Below are 23,096 nucleotides of genomic sequence, written 5' to 3'. Positions count from 1 at the left end.
TGAAAAAGTTGGCTTAAAGCTCAACGTTCAGAAAACAAAGATCATGGCATCCGGTCCCATCACTTCATGGGAAATAGATGGGGAAACAGTGGAAACAGTGTCAGACTTTATTTTGGGGGGCTCCAAAATCACTGCAGATGGTGACTGCAGCCATGAAATTAAAAGACGCTTACTCCTTGGAAGGAAAGTTATGACCAACCTAGATAGCATATTTAAAAACAGAGACATTACTTTGCCAACAAAGGTCCGTCTAGTCAAGGCCACGGTTTCTCCAGTAGTCATGTATGGGTGTGAGAGCTGGACTGCGAAGAAAGCTGAGCGCCGAAGAATTGATGCTTTTGAACTGTGGTGTTGGAGAAGACTCTTGAGAGTCCCTTGGACTGCAAGGAGATCCAACCAGTCCATCCTAAAGGAGATCAGTCCTGGGTGTTCACTGGAACGACGGATGCTGAAAAGGAAACTCCAATACTTTGGCCACCTCATGTGAAGAGTTGACTCACTGGAAAAGACCCTAATGCTGGGAAGGATTGGGGGCAGGAGAAGGGGACGACAGAGGATGAGATGGCTGGATGGCATCACTGACCCGATGGACATGGGTTTGGATAGACTCTGGGAGTTGGTGATGGACAGGGAGGCCTGGCGTGCTGCGATTCATGGGGTTGCAAAGAGTCGGACATGACTGAGCAACTGAACTGAACTGAAACACTATAGTTCCAAGCGATCCAATCTAGAGAAATCTTGGGATAAACAGGATGCTATATCTTTTTTTTTTTTTTAATTTGGCCATGCTGCGAGGCATGTGGTATCTGAGTTTCCCGACCAGGAATCAAACCCTTGGTCTCTGCATTGGAAGCATGGAGTCCCAACCACTGGATTTCCAGGGAAGTCCCGGGATGCTGCATCTTAATTAGAGGAAGGACTCATGAATTCCTGAAGCAGTTTACAGGGAGGAGGCAGATACGATGTGAGACTGATCACCTTGACCCAGGAAATCCCAATGACCTTCTGTAAATTCAGTGTTAGGACTTTATCAAGATTCAAAACTTTGTGTTAACTTATGAGAAATTGGAAAACTTCTTAAACCTTTTTTAAACTGTAGGTTTTCCCCAAAGAACCTAAAATGTATCCTTGTGTGTGTGTGAGTCACTCAGTTGTGTCTGACTCTTTGTGACCCCATGGACTGTAGCCTGCAGCTCCTATATTCACAGAATTTTCCAGGCAAGAATACTGGAGTGGGTAGCCATGTCCTTCTCCAGAAAATGTATAATTATTATTGCCTAACCATTGATAGATGTATCTGATATTGCTATATTTTCATCAGCTACGTTGTCAAACGTAAATTACCTAGTTCTGGCCTGAAGAGAAAAACAGTTTTCCTCTAATTTATTTCAAGTGGCACCGTAGGTAAGGTAAAATAATGTTAACTGTTCTTGAAAGTGTACTGTGGAGAAGGAGAAAGAAAAGAAAGAAATCAGGACAATGGAGAGGGCCCTGTCAGCATATGAGGAAGCTGATCACACACAGCTCCTAGGATAAACACACATCAGTCACAGCTGGAGCAGGAGTGAGCCCACCTGCCATGGCAACGACTCAGTGCCGCCCTCAGGCCCCTTCGAAACAGGCCTCCAGATGGAGACAGGCCTGGGTGCAGGACGACATAAGACTCCTGCTCCCGAGGGGCCGCGCCCGCCCCCTGGAGTGCTGGAGTGGCGCTTGCTGAGGGGGAGCCCGAACGACCCAGAAACAAGAAGGAAACACCAGGGCCACACAGTCCGCAAATGTGTCCACTCACCACTCGACTCGTTTCCAAGTCGGATATTTACTTAAAACTATCATGACCACATTTTCGGAGGCCAGTCTTTAAATCCTGCAACACTGAGATCTGGGAGGTTTAAAAAAAAAAAGAAAAAAGGAGCCATCATCACCTGTTTATTGCAAAATCTGAAACAAAAGTCATATTGTTATGCTCATAATGTAACCAGTACTTGCAGAATTGTGTCTTGCACACATAACCGGCTGATAGGAACATCAAGTATTAACGACACTGGAGGGCTTACATCTTGAATTGTGTGACAACCAACTCCTGGCAGCCAAAACATGCAGAATGCACTCTAAAGACACGTATGCTGGACGTCTCTCCCAAAAGCAAACTGCTGCTTCATATCCCTTGTTACCCACAAAGCAAGAAAGATGAAGTGAACACTAAATCCCGGGTACTGTTCGCTATCCATCAACAGGCTCACAAGCAGCTTTGGACAACGGTGCAGCTGGCCACAGGACTACTGTTTGAACACCCGAGGGGAAGCCCGGTGGCTCACCCTACCGCACAGTGTGCAGGCCAAACCTCTGTAAGAGCTGATGCCCCGTAACAAACAGGGACACCTGAGTGATCGCATGGCCCAGTTATCGGTTTAGTGATGGGAACAAAGAAGCCAAGGCTGGGAGACTCACCCAAGCTTCCACCATGGCTTCTCCACTCAGAGCTCAGACTGGAATTCAGGCTTCAGCATCATAAACCCCTAGGAGGCTGCTGGTTAAGGTCCCTTGACCCAGGGGTCCCCAACCCCTGGGTCACACAGCAGGAAGTAAGCGGTGGGTGAGTGAGAGACACTTCATCTCTATTTACAGCCACTCCCCGTCATTCTCATTACCACCTGGGCTTCTAACGATTCTGCATTATGGCAAGTTCTAGAATTATTTCACTATATATCTGATGTAATAATAGAAATAAAGTGCACAATAAAAGTAATACGCTTGAATCATCTGGAAACAATCCCTCTCCCCTTCCCTAGTCTGTGGAAAACCTGCCTTCCATGAAACCAGTTCCTGGTTCCAGAAAAAGTTGGGGACCATGGCCCTAACCCAAGGAATGTGTCAAACTGACTGCAGGGGTTCTAATCCCAAATAAAATGTTTCTCTCCCCACTCCATCCTTCTCTGCTCCCAGAAACAGGGCCTGTCCCTCAGGATCCTTCACAAAGATGGTACTACCTTCTCTGGGTAAACAGACATACAAACAGGGGGTCGCCAGGTCAAGGGGGAAGATGTCACTCTAGAAGGCACGTCCACAACAAGTTGGGTCCTGAGCACACACAGAGGAGCCACACTCTGGCTGCGGCCCATCCAGGACACAGGGGTGTACAGCAGAGAGCACAGGGGGCAGGACCCGTGCCTGCAAGTGACAGCCTCCCTGGGGCCATGCCCACAAGCCTTCAAAGAGAAGAGCTGCCAGGAAGACAAGGGGACACGGGAGCCAGCAGAAGGAAGAGGACGTGCAAAGGGAGAAGGCCAGGGGTGTCCTGGGACCAGAGTGCCGTTCTGTGCGGCCGGGCAGAGGGTTTGAGTGGGGAAGTGAGGCAGAAACACGGGACAGTGAGGGGCCAGGTGCCTCCTGAGGAAGGCGGAGGTGCTGAAGGACTCTGAGCAGGAGCATGATGCAGCGTTATGCTTACATCTGGGAGAGCAGCTGTGGCCACAGAGCGGGAGCTGGACCGAGAGGAGAGAGGGAGGCAGAGTCCAGGAAGAGGGCAGGTGACACCTTTCCCCAGGGTGAGAGGGGAGCCTGGCGACACACTCTACATCACAGTCCTGCTAAAAAGAAAGTGTCCCTAAAAAAAAAAACGGTGGCAAAGTCCACGTACCCTTTAAAGTCACAAGTCAGGGATGTGAGTTCCTAACTCTAGCAAAGGGAACCTCGAGACGACACTGCTTGTTATCGTCATGAGCAGTTCTTGGTCAGAGAGACTTCCCCAGTGATGTAAAAGAAGAATCTTAGTTCTTCTAAAACCTGATTTACAAGCATAGTTAATTTATTAAGTACACCTTAGAGGTCTGGGTTATATTATTATAGTCCTTAGAAATGATAATTTCTGTACTTTTTAAGACACCAAATGAAAATAGAGACATAAGGAAAACCAGCAGTATATACTGTGATTTTTAAAATGGGTTTGACTTTCAACCCAAGTGCTTCCTCCTTTGAGGAATTCAAAGGCATAATTTAAGGGTCTGGCAAGTGAAGAATTTTTACCAGCACTTAAGAGATATAACGGATATATACCATGTCCCAATCTGCTCCTCTCACACTGCCCCATGTTTAAGGCGCCTCAAAGGTGCACAGTGTGTCTGCTGAGTGAGTGAGTCAAACTGCAGAGCTCCTCACCCTCACCCAGTGAACAGACCCACGCGGGCACCTGGCCCTGGGGGCAGGACTGGCTCACCCTCTTGCTGGCTCTTCGCTTATACTTGATCACAGGGTAAGAGTTCTGTACTCCAGGTATTTCCTGATTGGTTACAATACTTGTCCAACATCAACCTCTTCTTGCTTTCAAGTTACCTTAACTATGAAGTATTCAGCACTATCTGATGACGCCGATTTAAACACACACATCACCACCACCAGTGCCCAGATAGCCAGCATCCATGGGAGAGGACCAGACGTGGAACAGCTGGGGCTGAGGCCACCAGCAAAAAGAGGAAGCACCGCTCTTACTTCCTCTGTAGTTGAGCATCTGTATCTTTCAGAATCCTGTTTCCTCAGATACAAAACATAGTTCATGTTACTTTTAACTAACTGCTCCCAAGAAAGAGAAGGAATTTTACCACTTGATTTTAATATACAATAGAAGAACAGTTAATAACAAACAAGAAATCCATTCAAGAGCATATGCATACAACATTACTAAACTGTGAGTCAGATCAAAAAACTAACCCATACAATTTGTATCTCTTACTCAGGGTGAATGTCGTGTTAACAAAAAGCACTATCAAAGCTAAGTGTCTTTAAGTGGGGGTTGACTTTTTACAACTTTTTACATTACATACGAATATTATTCTTTGTCAGCATTATTACTCCTGAGGATCCATCCTTTGAGAAGAAGATTCAAAGGAGGAAGAGAATGATTTGTGTCCTTCACTTGTGTTAGATGAGAAGCTGGGATACCACCACACTATTTGCTTTGGAAAATGAACAATAAGATATATTCTACTCTGTGAGATGATCTAACCTTTTCCTGCCTCACAAAATCTTCTATATTTAACATATGCTGAGAAAAAGGTAAAAACAAAGGGAATGAGAATGTTGTACAAGTTGTGTTTTTCAAGGGTATTTACTACAAAGTTATGTCAAGAAGATTTTCCCTCCAAGTAATTTTAAATACATTGTATTACTGTCGTTTTAAAATATATTTTAAAATATTAATATCTTCTTGCTGGCCCCATATCTGATTCTGCTGGGTGATACTACTTGAATTCCATTACCTAGATGGTAATGAAACATTCTATGGCTGCAATATCCTGAGTCCTTCTGAATTTAAATTCTCTTAAAAAAAAAATAGACATTCCAAGCCAGCAGCATAGTAAACTATTTTTGATGTGCTCTTAAAAACCATAAGGAAGCACGATGTACCTTTTGTAAGACTAATGAGGCAGGAACGTCTCCAAGCCCACTGCACCCTATTAGCCTCACCCATCTTAACAGGCAGAGACATGTGCGCCAGCCCTCTGCACTGAGCTGCATTAGGACTTCTACTCTGAGTACAACGGTGCTATACTTGCAAAAAAGATGTTTTCTGTGACCGTTTCCAGGTGGAGAATATGACCGCAAGCGGTCTGAAGGATCACTTTCCTCTGATAACTCTTGATAAATGATCGTGGTTCTGGGATGTGACAGATAGAAGCTAACACCTTCCTCACTGGTTCACTTATAAAAAGACATTCCATGACGAGGTTCTGGTGTGTGCACTGAAAACTAATGATTACCTCAACCGTCACATCTACGGCCTTGGCAATAAGTGATGCGATTTGCTATTACACGTGAATGTAGTTACCCTGGAAGAGAGCTGGTGCTGGGTAACTGGACAGGCACCGATGCCATCTGACTGACACATTAATCCAGGATGTACTGGGTGCTACACTAGGGACCAGAGGGCAACCCAGCCGACTCTGGTGCCACACTTCATACCACCTTGGTGTCTTGTAATTTTCCCATGAGAGAAACTTGCCTCCCCATTCACATTCCTTCAAAAGCAGATCATACTGATTTTGGCCACTGTCTTCCAGCTGAAGACTCATGACTTTGTGTGTCTGAAAGCAAACACTGATGTCTCTGATGAAGGAAGATTAAATGAGATTTAATCCTTGGGAAGCCCAGGGGGCTGGCAGAGGAGTGGGGCTCAGTTTTGAAAAGACATTCTATTTTTCTTTGGTTCTTTGTTCCCTAATCAAATCGATGGAAACACACTTGAGGTAACTCACAGAGCAGGCTGGGGGGAGTCTCCATGAGGCTCCCGTTCGTCCTGACTCTCCATGGAGTGATGCCATCGTCAGGGTGCCCAGAACAGTGGATAGTGTATGCCTGGGCTGCAAACAAGCAGGAGGCTTCACGCCTAGTGGAGGCCCATTGAAAGATGGCTCCATCTGTACTGCAGCGCCGCAACGAGAGCATCCTGGAGTCGAGCCACTGCTTCTCAGAAAACTTAGTTTCAAGGGGATTAACTATGGGCTAACCAACCATTTCTTCCCAAGATTTGGGAAGTGGCAGACTTCTTCCCAAGACTGCCACTGTGTTAAGATGTAATTAACTCTCAGGAACTTCGATGTTTTCTCTCTACCGTGAAACTGTTTGATGTGAGTGCCCTGTGTCTGTCTACAGCACAGGCCCAGGTACTAGAGGGGTGATGTGTATAAGTATTTCATTAAATTTTTTAATATCTTTTTTTTTTTTTTAAGGCCGCACTGCGCAGCTTGTGGGATCTTAGTTCCCCAACTCTGGATTGAACCTGCACTCTCAGAAGTGAAAGTGCCAAGTCCTGACAACTGGACTACCCGGGAATTCTCAAGTCCAAATAACAGACACGTCTGAACTGTCACAAGCTCATGACTTAAATTTAAGATTCCTGAAGCCAGGGATGGAAAAACAACCAGGTCACACAAGGACACATGAATGAAAACCAAACCCACTCTGCCCTCTGAGTTGGTGATACTAACTCAGTGATGCTAACTAGTTATACTAGATAGTGATACTAACTAGTTACCACTCATCCACCCTCTAACCAAGAACACAGGGCTCGAGTGGGAATCTGAAGAAGGCTGAAGAATGGTGAGTAAAAATGTGGCAAATCGGAAATGCCAGAGCAGAGAGTTGTAAGAGAACGTGGAAAGGCGGTCATGAGAGCTGTCAGCCCAGAGCCCTGGTGGCACCATCGTCCCAGTGTGACCGCTGACAGTGGCTGACAACAGTCAATGGCTGAGGCACCAGCCCACTTAGCAGCCAGACCTATGGAGCGCCCGGTTCCCACTCTGGATGGCTCTTGGCCCTTCTCAATCAAATGCTCATCTTTACAGGGAGGCGCTCTAGTACCACTTCTCAGTCAGAGAGAGAGTACTCCTTTTTGATCAAATGAAAGAAACCATACACGAGGCAAACAATGGCCTTTATTCCCTGCCTTGTTTGAACAATGAAAATGATGTGCACTATGATCTCAAACAAAATCTTGGCTATGATAGAGCCATAAAAACAGCCTGTACTTGGGATTACAACAGTCCAGATATGTCTGGAGGCCGCAGCTGTGGGAGACCTCAAACGCTCCACTTTTTGTTTCCTGTTCAGTCCTACTTTCCACGTTTCTGTGCCTATGTCTGACTATAAAAGAGGCCACAGGAGAGGATGAACATAGAGTTTTCTCCACCCTAGAATGTGTGAACCTTTCTGGTTCCAGTTCAGTTAAAGACACGTTCCTTGTTTGCATCTAGTGGGGCAACCCTTACAAGTGAAAAATTATACAATCATCCACGGAGGCAGAGCATTTTCTTCAGAGAACAGGCAATTAAGTGGGCTACAGGGCTGCGTCCCTGACAGCAGGGTCTGAATCAGACCCATTCTCACCTCACCTGCTCTTACCAGGAAAGCAGCCTGTGTGTCCCCTGGGACACCCGCAGGGATCAGTGGCACTGGGAGGGCTTCACCAAGCCTGCCTGGCCAGCGTGGGCCACTTGCAGCTGAAAAGGCAGGGCTCTGAAGCCCCCAACCACACAACAATCCCCTCCACCACAACCATTCAGAGAAGCCAGGCCTTATGACGGACGTAATCCTCAACAGCTTCCCCAGCAGGAAGGCTGGCTGGCAGCACAGACCTCTGGGCCTGAGCTCATCCCTGGAAAGGGTGTGAGACTAAGTCCTAGGAGGCTGAAAGACAGAAACAGCAGAACAAAAGGGATGCACGAGCCCCTGCAAAGATAAATGGAAGGAAAAGCAGGATAATTTACTAAAAGGAAATGAAGCCAAAAAAAGAGGTTCCAACTAGTAACCCAAAGACAAAGAATGAAGGTTAAGGGAAGGCTTTTGGACATCAACAATTCAGAGTGGCTACTCTGCCCTTTGCCTTTCTTGGAAAACTGAAAAAGAAAGAAGAGATAAAGATGAGAAGTGGGAGGAGGGGGTAAAAGAAAGGAGAACAGCGGCTGACTGGTACACAAAGATTCTATAGAATTTTATACCTGGAGCTCAGCTCTATCATGGTGAATTAATATCATTATTCTTATGAGAAACTCTAGGCTCTAATTCATTTCTACCACTCAGTGAATTCTGCCACTGAATGAGCAAAGACTTTCAAGCATGAGCCCAAGAAGAACCATCCATTGAGAGCCCCACTGTGATTTCTGAAGGAAGGGGTGCCATCCGGTGACGTGCCACCACTCTTCACTTCCAGAATCCACTTGAAATCCAAATTAATTTTTGTTGATTAGAATTTCAAGAGGGCTTGTTAGGGGTTAAAATACAGCTGGACAGCAACAATTTTTAAGGAATCCCAGGGCTTGGAGGGATCCAAGACTGCTCATTGCCAGAAAGCAGGGCAATTTTCAAAGTAAGTAGTTATTTCTCTTCGGCAGGATCTCCATGGATGAACTATTAAAAAGGAGGATTTTATTTCCTAGTGGCCAAAAGTTTCTTGTGGCACTCCACTGAGAAGTCTGTTATTTACCCTGAGAAAACCATAAGTAAAAATGATACATACCTTCCAATGTTCACTGCAACACTCTGTACAATACCCAAGACACGGAAACAACTCAGATGTCCATTAACATGGATATGGAATGGATAAAGGATAAAGGAATGGATAAAGAAGATGTGGTACATATATATAATGGAATATTACTCAGCCATAAAAAGGAACAAAATTGGATCATTTTTAGAGATATATATGGACCCCAGAGTCTGTCATATAGAGTGAAGTAAATAAGAAAGAGAAAAGCAAGCATCATATATTAACACATATAGGTAGAATCTAGAAAAATGGTACAGAAGAACCTATTTGCAGGGCAGGAATAGAGACGCAGATGTAGAGAATGGATATGTGGACACAGAGCAGGAAGGGGAGGGTGGGATGAATTGGGAAACTGGGATGTATAACCACTACCATGTGTAAAACAGACAGCTAGTGGGAACCTGCTGCAAAGCACAGGGACCTCAGCCTGGTGACAGCCTAGAGGACTGGGGTGGGAGGGAGGTTCGAGAGGGAGGGGATATATGCATACATATAGCTGATTCACTTCACTACACAGCAGAAACTAACACAACATTGTGAAGCAACTGTACTCCAATTAAAAAAAAGTCTGTTCTTTATACCCATTTGTTCTATGGTAGAAAATGGTAGAAAAGCCACAGATTTAGAGGCTCTGATTTGTGCCTCCATCTACTTGCTCACCCCATGTGTTTGTTCCTGACATTATGCCCATTTTACAGAGGATGAAACTGAGGCCCAGAGAGGTTTCGGAACTTGTCCAGTTACTCAGTAATGGTAAAGCTGGAATTCCCAAGACACCTATACCTGATGCCAAAAGCCATTTGCAAACCACCCACCCAGTTCCTGGCACACTGTACATCCTCAGAGGATCTACACACTTCCTTTAAGGTCAGTATTTTGGTAGAGACTGTGAGAATTACAATTCCTTAGTACACTGTTCTGACTGTAATTGTTTAATCACAGATCATTTTCACAATGATTTGTGCATGCTATCCTGCATACAGTTTAAATAAACCAGATTCAAGTTTTTGCAAATGGTTTTCTACAACATACCTTAAAAAATGGTGAATCCATTAGTCCAAGAAGTTTAAAAAAAAACAATCTGGATTTTTCTGTTTCTACTCAAAGCAGTATTTATCACATGTGAAAGTAGAGGAGGTTGGAGTTGTGTTTTCCAGACATTTGGCAGCTCATTTTTCTCTCGTGCCTATGACTAAAACCAGACTTGCAAATTTAAAATACGATTATCATTTTTTTCCCAAAACAATTTAAACAAAAGAAGCTGCAAATCTACCCACAAAAACACTGCTTTAAGCAACTTGAATGAAGAACTGGAGAGAAACTTAAGATTCAAAATAACAAATAAAATAACAATATAAGATTCCAAACAAATGAGATTTTTTTCCCCAAATTTGCCTTAGGGTGGGGGGAGAATGAAGGATATAAAGCTACAGCCCTGAAAACAAAGTTACCTGGCCAGTAGTAAGTGCCTTGTAGACTTTATCTAAAAGGACTGCCACCAATAGGAAGGAAAGAAATGAAAACTCAAAAATGTTTGATGGAAAAATTCATTTCCTCCTAACCACATGCTAAGGATAGGAACACACAACATTATTTAGACAGATCTCTGAAAGAAGAAAGGAGAGAAATGATGTCCTGGTGAACTGAGTTTTGGCATTCAGAGGCATTTTTTCACATTTGGCATTTTGCTCTCTGCTTTCCCACTACCTTCTTTGCCTGTTCTCAAAGTTGTATCTCATTTGTAAATGTCATCACCAAGGACATTTGGTTAAGTGTACAGAAAGCATGAGCTGTTCAAAATCTAACACTAAAGCTTATTTCATGATTGTCCTGGGGAACTACAGAAGCAGAATAATCCAGACCTGTTCTCTGAATCAAACACAAGAACCCTTTTGGGGATCAGTGTAATCAATCAAAAGATAGGTTATTTCAAATATCTATTTCATGCACCTAACAATTAACACATTATCATTTATACTGCCAGTTAAAACCCTGTCAAGGTGATTTCCAATTTCGAAGGTGTTTTAAAGGGAATGTAAACACACTGACTGAGAGCCCATGTGCCAAGTGCTGTGTGAGGTATTTCACATAGTCATTTCATTTGAAGTCAAATTCTACCTGCTTCTCCTCAAGCCCCGGAGAGGTGGTACAGGGAGGAAGAAAGAACACTGGACCAGAGGCTAGATTCTGGACCCTGCTGAACACTGGAGTGGGTAACCACTCCCGTCTCCAGCGGATCTTCCAGACCCAGGGATTGAACCCAGGTCTCCTGCATTGTAGTTGATTTCATTACTGTCTGAGTCACCAGGGAAGGCCATTTAAACTCTGAGTCTCCAAATTTCTCATCTATAAAATGCTAGAGTGAAACCTGCCAGACCTACCCTCCCAGGCTGTGTAAGAATTCATTAAGGTATTGGATTTGCTAGTATCCTCCTGAGAGCCAAGATCAGTAAGAATGTAAACTATTATTATACCCCAGGTCATGTCAAGGCTGGACTCTGTAGATCTTTGAACAGGGCTCCATCTCTCGGTAATGACTGTTTTTTACAGTCTACAGTGTAAAGAGGGGCTTCCCAGGTGGTTCAGAGGTAGAGAGTACGCCTGCCAAAGCAGGGGTTTGTTTCCAAAGTGGGTTCGTTCCCTCGTCCAGGAAGATCCTCTAGAGAAGGAAATGGCAACCCACTCCAGTTCTCACGCCTGGAAAAACTCCATGGACAGAGGAGACAGAGGAGCCTGGTGGGCTACAGTCCACGGGGTCGCAAAGGGTTGGACACAACTTAGTGACTGAACAGCAACAACAGTGTAGAGGAATTGGAAAAGCCTCAAAGATGGTTCAACAGCAGCAATGGCATCAAAGTTCAAAGAACTATCTTGGATATTAAGTTGAAAGTATTAATGTGGCAATGAATAGATGGAAAAATACAGGCAAACAGCCAAGGCTTTGCTAGAAGAGGGGGCCAAGAGAACACAGGGTTCAGAGCCAGAGACATGGGTGAGCAGCACAAGCACCAGGATTTATTGATGCTCTGATTTTAGATAATTCTCTAATAGTTTCTTTTTCTGTTTTTTGGGGATTCCTTTTAACCTTTTATTACACAGAAGTAGAGATAATAATATAATGAACCTCCATGGTGCTACCCACCACCTAGCTTCAATAGTTATCAACTCACAGCCAAGCTTCGTTCATCTGTCAGCCAGCCTCCTTTCCTGGATTAGTTACCTATTTAGTTATCTACTATTGTGTGACAAAATACTTCAAAACTTAGTGGCTTAAACATTAAGTATTTATTCTCAGGAATTTGGAAGCAGCTGGGTGGCTCTGGCTCAGGGACTCTCAGGAAGCTTCAGTCAGAACACAGGCAGTGACTGCAGTCTTCTGAAGGCTTGACAGGCTACAGGAGGGGTGATAAGCTGCAGTCCTCAGGCCAAACCTGGCCTACTGCCTGTTCTTGTAAATAAAGTTTTATGGGAACACAGTCTCTTCCTTTCATTCCCATACTGGGCATGGCAGCTTTTGCTCTATAATAGCAGGACTGAGTAGGTTCAAGAGAGAGTCTATGGCCCACACACCTAAAGTATTTACTATATTTTTACAGAAAAAGTCTGCCAACCCCTGGATTAGACTATGTGCTTCCAAGATGGTTTGTTCACGTGGCTATTGGTGGTCAATCACATTCCTAGTCATGTGGGCCTCTCCACTGGTGGCCTGAGTGTTGGTCTGCAACTTCAGGAATCCCCCAGGTGACTGGCCCCCTTACATGGCGGGCAAAGAGAGACCAAAGAAAGGGGAAGAGCACTCCAGACTGCTAGGGGGAAATTTTAATAAACAAAAGAAATTACAGACAACGCTTGTCTTGGATGGCTGCAAGATCTCTGCATCCACCCATCAAAACCTTAAAAATTAATATAAAGGCTTTCACTGGGTTCAGTCACAGGCACAAGACATGACTCCCTCAAGGCTGCGTCCTTGAAACCGCTCCCAGTGTGGGAATGGTGGGCAGAACGTACACTCCAAGGACGGGGGAGGGCTGAGGAGCCTCGACTGCCTACATCCACCTCTGGGGCCAACCAGCAGTTGTGTCCTCTGGATGACCTACCTAATGTAGAGTGTTCTCACAGCATGGCAGCTAACTTCCCAAAAGCAAATGATCCACGAGGGAGAAGAGGGCAGAAGCCACAATGTCTGTCTTATGACCTAGCCCCAGAAGAGACATACCAACACTTCTGCAGTACTCTACTGATTACACAGACCAAACAGAGTAGAGGGTTGGTGGGGACTCCCAGGGTATGGACGCCAGGAGGCAGGGGTCACTGGAGACCACTTTGGAAGGTAACAACCATAGCTAATGACCCTTTCCTTAGACTGTACAGTCTGCCTTTGGGACAGGGTCTTTTCTACAGGCTTTCAATTCTACCATTTGACAATCATATGAGTTATGGGACTTTGTGATGCTCCACATTTTTGTGCTTTGACCATACCATGTCCTCGATATTTGTTGCTGAATTTTAATGTCTGTACTTTAATTTTGACTCATTATGAATTCAGTAGAATTAACTACTTATATTCTTAGAGCTGTTATCAACATGAAATGGTTACCTTCCTTTAGTTAAATATTTCAGAAAGTCCTTAAATCTGAATATTTCCTGTTTTCTGCATTCTATTCTTAGGAGAAAGAAGCAAATCACTATATATCCTACTCTTATGGATTTACTTTAAAGGCTCAATTTCCAAGGCTCTGTATTTCCAGCCCAATCTCAGGTTTACATTCACTATATGATACGATATTCAATCATATCCCTGAGGTTCTGTAGCATTGGAAATCCATGCAAAATAATATTATTTATTATATTTAAAAAGAGGTTTTCCATTTTAACAGTTTACTAGTAATTAAAAATGGAAGTAATTTTTAAAAGAGCCTATGGCTTCCTGACACAGTAAGAACTCAACGATGGTTTCCTAAATCCCAAATCTAACACACAGAGGACAACCTCAAAGCCAAAGGACTACAATTTAATAACAGAAAAAGGCACAAAGGGATGAGGCTGTGGCCCATCACCTAATTACTGACTCATTCATTCAACAGATACGAACTCTGTGTCTGAAGCAATCCTGTCTCTAAGATGCTTCTAGTCTGGTAGCCACAGAAATATATCTTTGATATTAATAAAGCCAATAATACAGTCTTTTAATATCTTAGAACAACAAAGCTACAGTAATAAAGACAGTATGGTACTGGCACAAAAAACAGAAATATACATTAATGGAACAGGATAGAAGGCCCGGAGATAAACCCACACACCTGTGGTCACCTAATCTATGACAAGAGAGGCAAGAGCATACAGTGGAGAAAAGACAGTCTCTTCCACGTGTGGTGCTGGGAAAACTGGATAGCTACATGTAAAAGGATGAAATTAGAACACTCTCTAACATCATAAACAGAAATAAACTCAAAATGGATTAAAGACCTAAATGTAAGTCTGGACACTAAAAACTCTTAGAGGAATACATAAACAGAACACTCTTTGACATAAATAGTGGCAAGATCTTCTCTGATCCACTTCCTAGGATAATAAAACATAAAAACAAAAACAAACAAATGGGACCTAATGAGACTTAAAAGCTTTTGCACAGCAAAGGAAACCATAAACAAGAAGAAAGACAACCCGCAGAATGGGAGAAAATATTTGCAAATGAAGCAATGGACAAAGGATTAATCTCTAAAATATACAAACAGCTCATGCAGCTTGATATCAAAAAAACAAACCAATCAAAAAATGGGTAGAAGACCTAAACAGATATTTCTCCAAAGAAGACATACAGATGGCCAAAAGGCACATGAAAACATGCTTAACATCACTAATTATTAGAGAAATGCAAATCAAAATGATAAGATATCACCTCACTCCAGTCAGAATGCTGCTGCTACTGCTGCTAAGTCGCTTCAGTTGTGTCCGACTCTGTGCAACCCCACAGACAGCAGCCCGCTAGGCTCCTCTGTCCCTGGGATTCTCCAGGCAAGAACACTGGAGTGGGTTGCCATTTCCTTCTCCAATGCGTGAAAGTGAACAGTGAAAGGGAAGTCGCTCAGTCGTGCCCGACTCTTAGTGACCCCATGGACTGCAGCCTACCAGGCTCCTCTGTCCATGGGATTTTCCAGGCAAGAGTACTGGATTGGGGTGCCATTGCCTTCTCTGCCAGTCAGAACAACCATCATCAAAAAGAACTATAAACAATAAATACTGCAGAGGGTGTGGAGAAAAGAGAACCCTCTTACACTGTTGGTGGGAATGTAATTGATACAGTTACTATGGAGAACAGTATGGAGGTTCCTTCAAAAACTAAAACTAGAACTACCATATGACCCAGCAATCCCAGTCCTGGGCCATACCTGGAGGAAATCATAATTCAAAAAGACACCTGCACCCCAATGTATACTGCAGCTCTGTTTACAATAGCCAGGACATGGAAGCAACCTAAATGCCCATCAACAGAGGAATGGGTAAAGAAGATGTGGCACATATACATACAATGGAGTATTTCTCAGCCTTAAGAAGGAATAAAATTGTACCATTTGCAGGGATGTGGATGGACCTAGAAATGAAGTAAGTCAGAAAGAGAAAAACAAATATTGTGTATTCAGGCATTTATGTGGAATCTAGAAAAATGGTACAAATTAACCTATCTGCAAAGCAGAAATAAGACAGAGATGTAGAGAACCAAGGTATGGACCAAGAGGGGGGAAGCCAGGTGAGATGAACTGGGAGACTGGGATTGACATACATATGCTACTATGTATAAGAAAGATAACTAATGAGAACAGTGGAGAAGGAAATGGCAGCCCACTCCAGTGTTCTTGCCTGGAGAATCCCAGGGACAGAGGACCCTGGTGGGCTGCCGTCTACAGGGTTGCACAGAGTTGGACACAACTGAAGCGACTTAGCAGCAGCAGCAATGAGAACCTATTGTATAGCACATGGAACTCAGTGCTCCTGGTGACCTACATGGGAAGGAAATCCAAGGAAGAGGGGATACATGTATACATATAACTGATTCACTTTGCTGTATAGCTGAAAATAACAGAACACTGTAAAGCAATTATACTCCAATAAATTAAAAAAAAATACATCTTAGAACATTTGTTTTTTTTTTTTTAAATAAATAGATGTATTTCTAACAGCCCACGCATTTATGTGGAGAAGGAAGACCTGCTCTCACACATGTGGGCCCTCAAGGCAGTATAATCGCTAATCTAGTATAGAAGCTGAGACTGGAACTCTAAGAACTTTTAATACCTCACCAGAAAACATCTTTCTTTTCTTTTTAAACATGCAGTTCCAAGCATTCTGAAATTTCTAGAATAGTTTATTATAGGGTGAATTTTTTCCTTTACAAACACAGACGTATTTTAATGACATACGGTCCAAAGCACAGGGCATCAGTCCCAGAGCACAGTGAACCTGCGGCCCTTCTCTGCCGAGGACAGCTCTGCTTCCAGGCCATTTCTGCCCTCACTGCGGCTCATCAACTCATACGGTGACTAGGAAGATGCTATATTTTATTCTGTTCCATGGCTTATTCAGTAATTTCCAGAAGAAAAAATAAATCTGGTCCTGATTTAGCCATGTCTTTTACATCTGGGGGAATAATCAAATGTATAAATATTAAATTTTTCCCAGAGGACTAGGAAATGAGAGTAAGTAGCAATTTATATACATTGTTTACTACAGAGACAGAAATGATCAGAGGCTTTCTTGGGCTTCCGTGAAGCATCTTATTCTAGTGTCTGGACGCTTTCATGCACTTTAAAACGTTTTTTCTTCAGTCAGAGCAAAAACTGCAGAGGGGAAAAAAAAAAAACCCTAACCAACAGTGGTAGGGACAGGATTATTCCAGAGTCAAGCAAAAACTACTTTAGAATTCTATCTGGCTTGATTCAGGGTTATTTTATGGTCTCTTTGGGAGCTACCCTTTTTACTGATATCAACCATAGTCGGTCCTTTCAGAAAAAGTAGGATTTGGGCTTCATCAAGGCTAGGCATGGAGTCCTTCTAAAGTGCTCTCATGTAATTCCTCAGAATGTATTCCCTTCCCCAGTGATCCCAGAAAGGCATATGACCTAACTGTTTCCATTTTTGCCCGAGCACCTATTTTAAGATTCCTCTTTTTTTGTCCAAGGACATCATTTGTCATTTACCTAATGTATTAGCTTCTGAACTATGTATGAGTCAACAAACTCAGTTTGATTAAGTGGAGATTTAGTCAGAGCTGGCTGAGGGGACTTGGGTATGAAAGGTGTCACCTGGCCAAGGGCAGAGGGGTAGAGGGGTAGATACACAGAAGTGGGCGCCAGGCCCCTCTGTCACACGCCAGAGGGGGGCTCTCCGGGGAGGGAGGGTCTGAGCAGCTGGCGGTGCCTGGGGTCCCTGGGTGGTCAGGGTTACGAGCAGTGTGACTCTGTGAGATCCAAAAGTAAGAGGAGACCTGCTTTGGGGTCTCAGTAAGAGGTACATGAACCAGTGTTTGCTAGTGCACTAGTTACTTTGACGACAGTTATCATTTATGAATTGGAGAGAAATGTACCATGTGAAAAATCAAGTGCAAACGGCTAACGGAGCCCACCTCCGAGCGCTGCTATCAGGAGTCGCAACCCACGTGGAAGGCTTAGAAGAATGCCTGGCTCAGCCGTCCTCCCACTGCTTGCTGTCTGCTACTACCCTTGGTCGTCGCCACTGCCCGGCTGTGCTCTTATGATGAAAACAGGCGGGGCTGCTGCAAAGGTGGAATTGACGCGCCATTCCCTCTGGTTTCGTGGCACCGTTTCACCAACCGTCTCACTCCTGGTTTGCCCAGTGAGTCAGGGCACCCAAGCCTGAGGTGGTCCTCCTCCGTCACCAAACTCATCTCCCTGCCACTGCCCTGCTTCACATGGGTGTGTCACACTGTGTCACAGCTGCCTCACTCTGCCCGTATGTGCGAGGGCCATCTGTGGAGACTCCAAAACAGGGGGTCAACCCACTTGCCCCGAAGCTGCACAAGGCTGTGAGACAAACTCCTGACATGGGAGAGAGGGAGAAGCCAGCTCAGAGGGTCTGCTGGAACTGTGGACTTCAGTTTACCTTTCAGTTTACCTTTAGGTCGCTTGCTCTCATGAAGCTGGGGCCGACTCGGCGCCCAGGGAAATGGACCATCCCCTCCCCAACGATGGAGGCTTCGGCACCAACTGCCTCCATAACCGGCTCCTCAGCAGTCAGTTCTTTATCTGGATTCAATATTTCCTTCTGAACGACATGTTGGCAGACCAACATGTGATTACATACTCAATTGTCAAATACTTTAACATCCTCATTCCTCATTGTGAAACTCCTAACTTTCCATTAAGAATGCAGATCTTGCTACCACACCTTGAGAGCACAAATAGGCAGGGAAAGGAAAGTTCAGAAGCTCCTGGGAAACGTCAGAAATGGCTTAAAAACACGTAACCCTAGAAAACAAAAATGTTACTTCATGCAGGCTGGCCCAGACGGCCAGCTGGTCAAGGTCTCACATCTGGTTAGAACCCTGGAGGGCCATAATTCACATCGTGGCATCTTCTTCAAGTCCTTATTTGTTCTTTCAACTGATTTCTGAGGCTGTTCTTTCTTAGAGGCTCCACTGGACCAGCTCCCGGGCTTTCCGTGGGCGCTCGGCTCCTGAGAGGGCAGTCTGCCCAGAAGGATGACTGTACTGAGGATGTTGTGTCCTTGTGCTCCAGGCCAGCCAGGGAGCAAATGGTACCTGGATAAGACTCCTTTCTATTTTTAACTGGATCTTAAAAATTACTGAGAGTTGAATACATCAATTTGAAAAGAAATAAAAGGGCATCACTAGGCTGATATTTACTGTCTAGAATTCTCTGTAAAGGTCTCACCGACTGAAGTCTAATCATTTCAAGATGCCCTTTGCAAAGCAAACAATTTTATTTTCCCCAGTTTGCCTCTCACCTTCAAGTATAGCTCATTTGCTTATGTATTTAGAAATGCCACAGTTTCCTATCTGATGCTGAGAAAAGAACTGCTCTGGGTATCCTTCTTCTCCATGCGCACTCCCCCACTCCCCGCGGCCCCTGCCCCATGAGCTGGAGGAACAGCCATGTCCATAGAGCACAGTGGGTCCCCCGGTGGGTCCACACCTCCCGCACCGGAATCACTTGGGTGTTCGCTAAAACATGCACATTTCTGGCCCACGAGTCCAGCCTTTTATTTTATTAAACAAAAATCTGAGGTGTGAATATGCTACCTGACTTATTCCTGGGGCAGAACCTGACTCAGAATTTGCTCCTTCTCAGCATTCACCTGACGGTACTTGGGATCCAGATTTGCTGGGGGCTGGGGTTGAGGAGAAGGTTCCGGGAGCAAAAGGAAGGGTCTTTTAAATGTAGGTAATCTGGGTCCACCTTAGACTTAGGGGAACAGAATCTTCATGGTGTGGTGCCTAAAAATATGTTTTTTTTTTTTTTTTTGGCTGCACCACACAGCTTTCGGGATCTTAGTTATCCTACCAGGGGCTGAACCCTAGGCAGTGAAAGCTTGGAGTCCTAAGCACTGGACCACCAGGGAATTCCTAACACATGCGTTTTTGAAAGTTTTACTTTCAAGATGTACAGCCCAATGTAAGAACTTTCCAGGGCTTCCCTGGTGGCTTAGTGGTAAAGAATCTGCCTGCCAATGCAGGAGACACAGGATTGATCCCTGATCCATGTAGACCCCCCCCCTTCTACAGAGCAATGAAGCCCACATGCCACAACTATTGAGCCTGTGCTCCAGAATCTGAGAGCTGCAGCTGCTGAGCCCACGCGGCAACTACTGAAGCCCACGCACCCTAGCGTCCGAGCTCCACAACAAGAGAAGCCACTGGAATGAGAAGCCCGCACACTACAATTACAGAGCAGCAGGCCCCGCTCTCCGCAACTGGAGAAAAGTCCGTGCAGCAAGAAAGACCTAGCACAGCCAAAAATAAAATAAACAAAATTACACACAAAAAAAACTGTCCAATGACTTAAATTTCTCAATCGCGTTTGTCCATAAAATGGAAATGGAATTGAAAAGTAGCAATTCAAATATAAATTAAACACAATATAATAATTATTCATGAATGATCTTTCCTATTGACAAGTCTGTTGTCAATTTCTGGTCACTTGACAGTGAAAGAGTCTGGCGACAGGCTCGGCACTAATGAGATTTATTCTTAAAAATGTTTTCCATAACTCCACTTCTGATCAGGGCCCAACTGACCAGAAGATGTGGCAGAAGCCCTCCTCTCTGCCTTTAGTCCACGGGAACAGCCCAGTGAGGTGAAGCTCCACTTGTTTACAAAACACACAGGTAAACATCAGAGTGAAAAAGAAAAAGAAAAACTCTATATCCTATATCCTAGAAATGACACTAGTTGGGCAAGTAAACTAAAGACATGCCACTGAATTAGAGTTTTTGAAAAGCACAAAATGGGTGACCTTCCACACCTATGACCTTCCAGAACCTCCGCGCAGTGAGACTAAGGAGGAAACATGATGAAAATCTTTGTCTCCAACTGGCAGCAGCGTGAGCTTGGTGACCCAGGCAGCGGTGTCAAGCACACAGCAAAGCCCTGGGCCAGAAGGAGACAAAAGAGCAAGAGAGGACCTTCTGCCCAGGTTGTACTCTGGATGGATTTTAGTCTCCGATTATAATTTTAATGAAAACCAGCAGGGGTGGGAGGTGGGGGGAAGGATGCTTTTCCTGGGTTTGCAGTCCAGGCCCTAGGAAACCACAAGTACTCAACATGACTCCCTCCCTACTTGGATCCAAGACACTGGAGCTGCATCTGCACAGATTATGTCACCTTCAGGGCAAGGAGAACACCCTCTATGGAGGCATTTGATACATATACTGAGTCAACAGGCTTCCCAGGTGGCTCAGTGGTAAAGAATCCATCCTGCCAGTGTAGGAGACGCAGGAGATGGGGGTTCAATCCCTGGGTCAGAAAGATCCCAAAGGACAGAGGAGCCTGGGGCTACAACCCATGGGACTGCAAAGAGTTGGACACAACTGAGCACGTGTGCGCACACACACACAGAGTCAACACCTCCTGGGTACCTCTGTTCCACCAGAGACTTAACAGTAAAATCAACACCAAAATCACGTTTTCCTAGGGATGTTAATCAGAGAATCATGTCTATGTCCTCCGGAGAAAAGACCTCAGAGAGGCTTAAAATCACTTAGAGATTTTCGTCTTTTAAAAAAATAGACAGACTTTAGGTTAATGTTTCACTTCTCAATGAAGATGAGCGTAAACCAAACTCATCTTTGACTCTGGACTTTGCTTCACTGTCAGCTAGGGAGTATCTGAAGATGAATCCAGGAGCCGAGAGGACTGGGGACATTACTTAGTCACATCCATAGTAAACACTATTATCCATCAATCCCTCCAAAGCAAATATGACAAATCTGAAGTAGGGCTTTCAGGTAAATATGTTCAGTAACATGAGACGTGCTAGTCATCTCCAGCACTGAGAAAGACCCTTTGCTTTTTAGAACAAATTCATGGCAGGGTGAAATCCTAAGTGAGAGGAGAAGAAAGCTTAACTAACATGAAATAAGACCTCCTTGACCTGGAGGAAAGGTGTGTACACAGCCAGCCTGCCCCAGTCTATGAAACTTCACTAGAAATGGAATCAGTGGAGAAACCTGATTTACCAAAACTCTTCCATAGACAATGCTGTTCAATTAAAACAATTTCTGCTTACATCACCCCTAAAAGTTTTGAATGCCAAATGCCCTCCCATACAATTTTAAGCTGACATCTAATATTTCATCATAAATTAAAATAGCTGCAAAATGTATTTTCTAGCATACTGTGAATATTGACATTTTAAAAGTAAATTCTAAGGTCACTCATTTAAAGATATCCAAGAAATGCTTAACATTATAGTGATGTGATATCCACCACCATCCATTCAAGAGACACAAATATACTCCTAATGATAAGTAAAAATTTTGTTTTTCCTTTTCTCCTTTCTTGAAGTACTATTTTCTTTCCACTTCTTCCAAAGAATCTTACCCTAATCAAATATTTTTTTGCTTGAAAGTCTTTATCAATCACTTTTTAATACTTTGCTGTAATAATTTTATGCACAAAATGGAAACTTAAGAAGACTTTAAAATTTCCTATGAACAGAAGTCTCAAGATAAATATCTAAATTTTCTTCTGGTCTGACTGATCATTACAATTATTATTAGCCAACCCTCAGCATGAGAGAAAATAATAGCAAATTAAACAACTGACCAAGGATTAATCTCCAAAATATATAAGAAGCTTATTTGGCTCAATACCAGAAAAACAAACAACCCAATCAAAAAGTGGGCAGAAGGCTGAAACAAACATTTCTCCAAAGAAGACATACAGATGGCTAATAGACACATGAAAAGGTGTTCAACATTGCTCGTTATTAGAGAAATGCAAGTCAAAACTACAATGAAGTATTATTACCTCACACAGGTCAGAATGGTCATCATTGAAAAATCTACAAACAACAAATTCTGGAAAGGGTGTGGAGAAAAGGAAACCCTCTTGCACTGCTGGTGGGAATGCAAAATGATACAGCCACTATGGAAGACGGTATGGAGATTCCTTAAAAACTAGGAATGAAACTACCACACAACTCAAGAATCCCACTGCTGGGCATATACCCCGAGAAAACCACAGCTGAAAAGGACACATGTACCCCAGTGTTCACAGCAGCCCTACTCACAATAGCTAGGAATGGAAGCAACCTGGACACCCATCGACAAGTGAATGGATAAAGAAGTTGAGGTACATACACACAATGGAGTCTCACTTAGCCATCAAAGAGAATGAAATAATGCCACTCGCAGCAACATGGACTGACCTGGAGATTATCATTCTGAGTGAAGTAAGTGAGACAAAGACAAACATCATGTGGTATCACTTATATGTGTAATCTAAAAAAAAAAAAAAACGACACAAGTGAACTTATTTGTAAAAATGAGAAACAGACTCATAACCATAGAAAACAAACTT

General features: G+C 43.9%; 1 protein-coding gene across 4 annotated transcripts in view; it reads right to left on the bottom strand.

The window, feature by feature from the left end:
* ANO10 (anoctamin 10) overlaps positions 1-23,096 on the bottom strand; it is a 228,247-nt gene that overhangs the window by 32,517 nt on the left and 172,634 nt on the right. Inside the window, exon 13 of one of the 4 annotated variants that reach the window (XM_027522172.1) lies at positions 22,978-23,017. The exons of the other annotated variants lie outside the window; for them this stretch is intronic. Within the exon in view, the coding sequence (XP_027377973.1) occupies positions 22,991-23,017 (27 nt within the window). The 3' untranslated portion in view covers positions 22,978-22,990. Of the gene's footprint in view, positions 1-22,977; positions 23,018-23,096 lie in introns of those variants that run through there. 4 annotated transcript variants of the gene reach the window in all.

The sequence above is a fragment of the Bos indicus x Bos taurus genome, chromosome 22, assembly GCF_003369695.1.
Source record: "Bos indicus x Bos taurus breed Angus x Brahman F1 hybrid chromosome 22, Bos_hybrid_MaternalHap_v2.0, whole genome shotgun sequence".
Taxonomy (NCBI): domain Eukaryota; kingdom Metazoa; phylum Chordata; class Mammalia; order Artiodactyla; family Bovidae; genus Bos; species Bos indicus x Bos taurus.
This window is presented reverse-complemented; position numbering and strand designations above follow the sequence as displayed.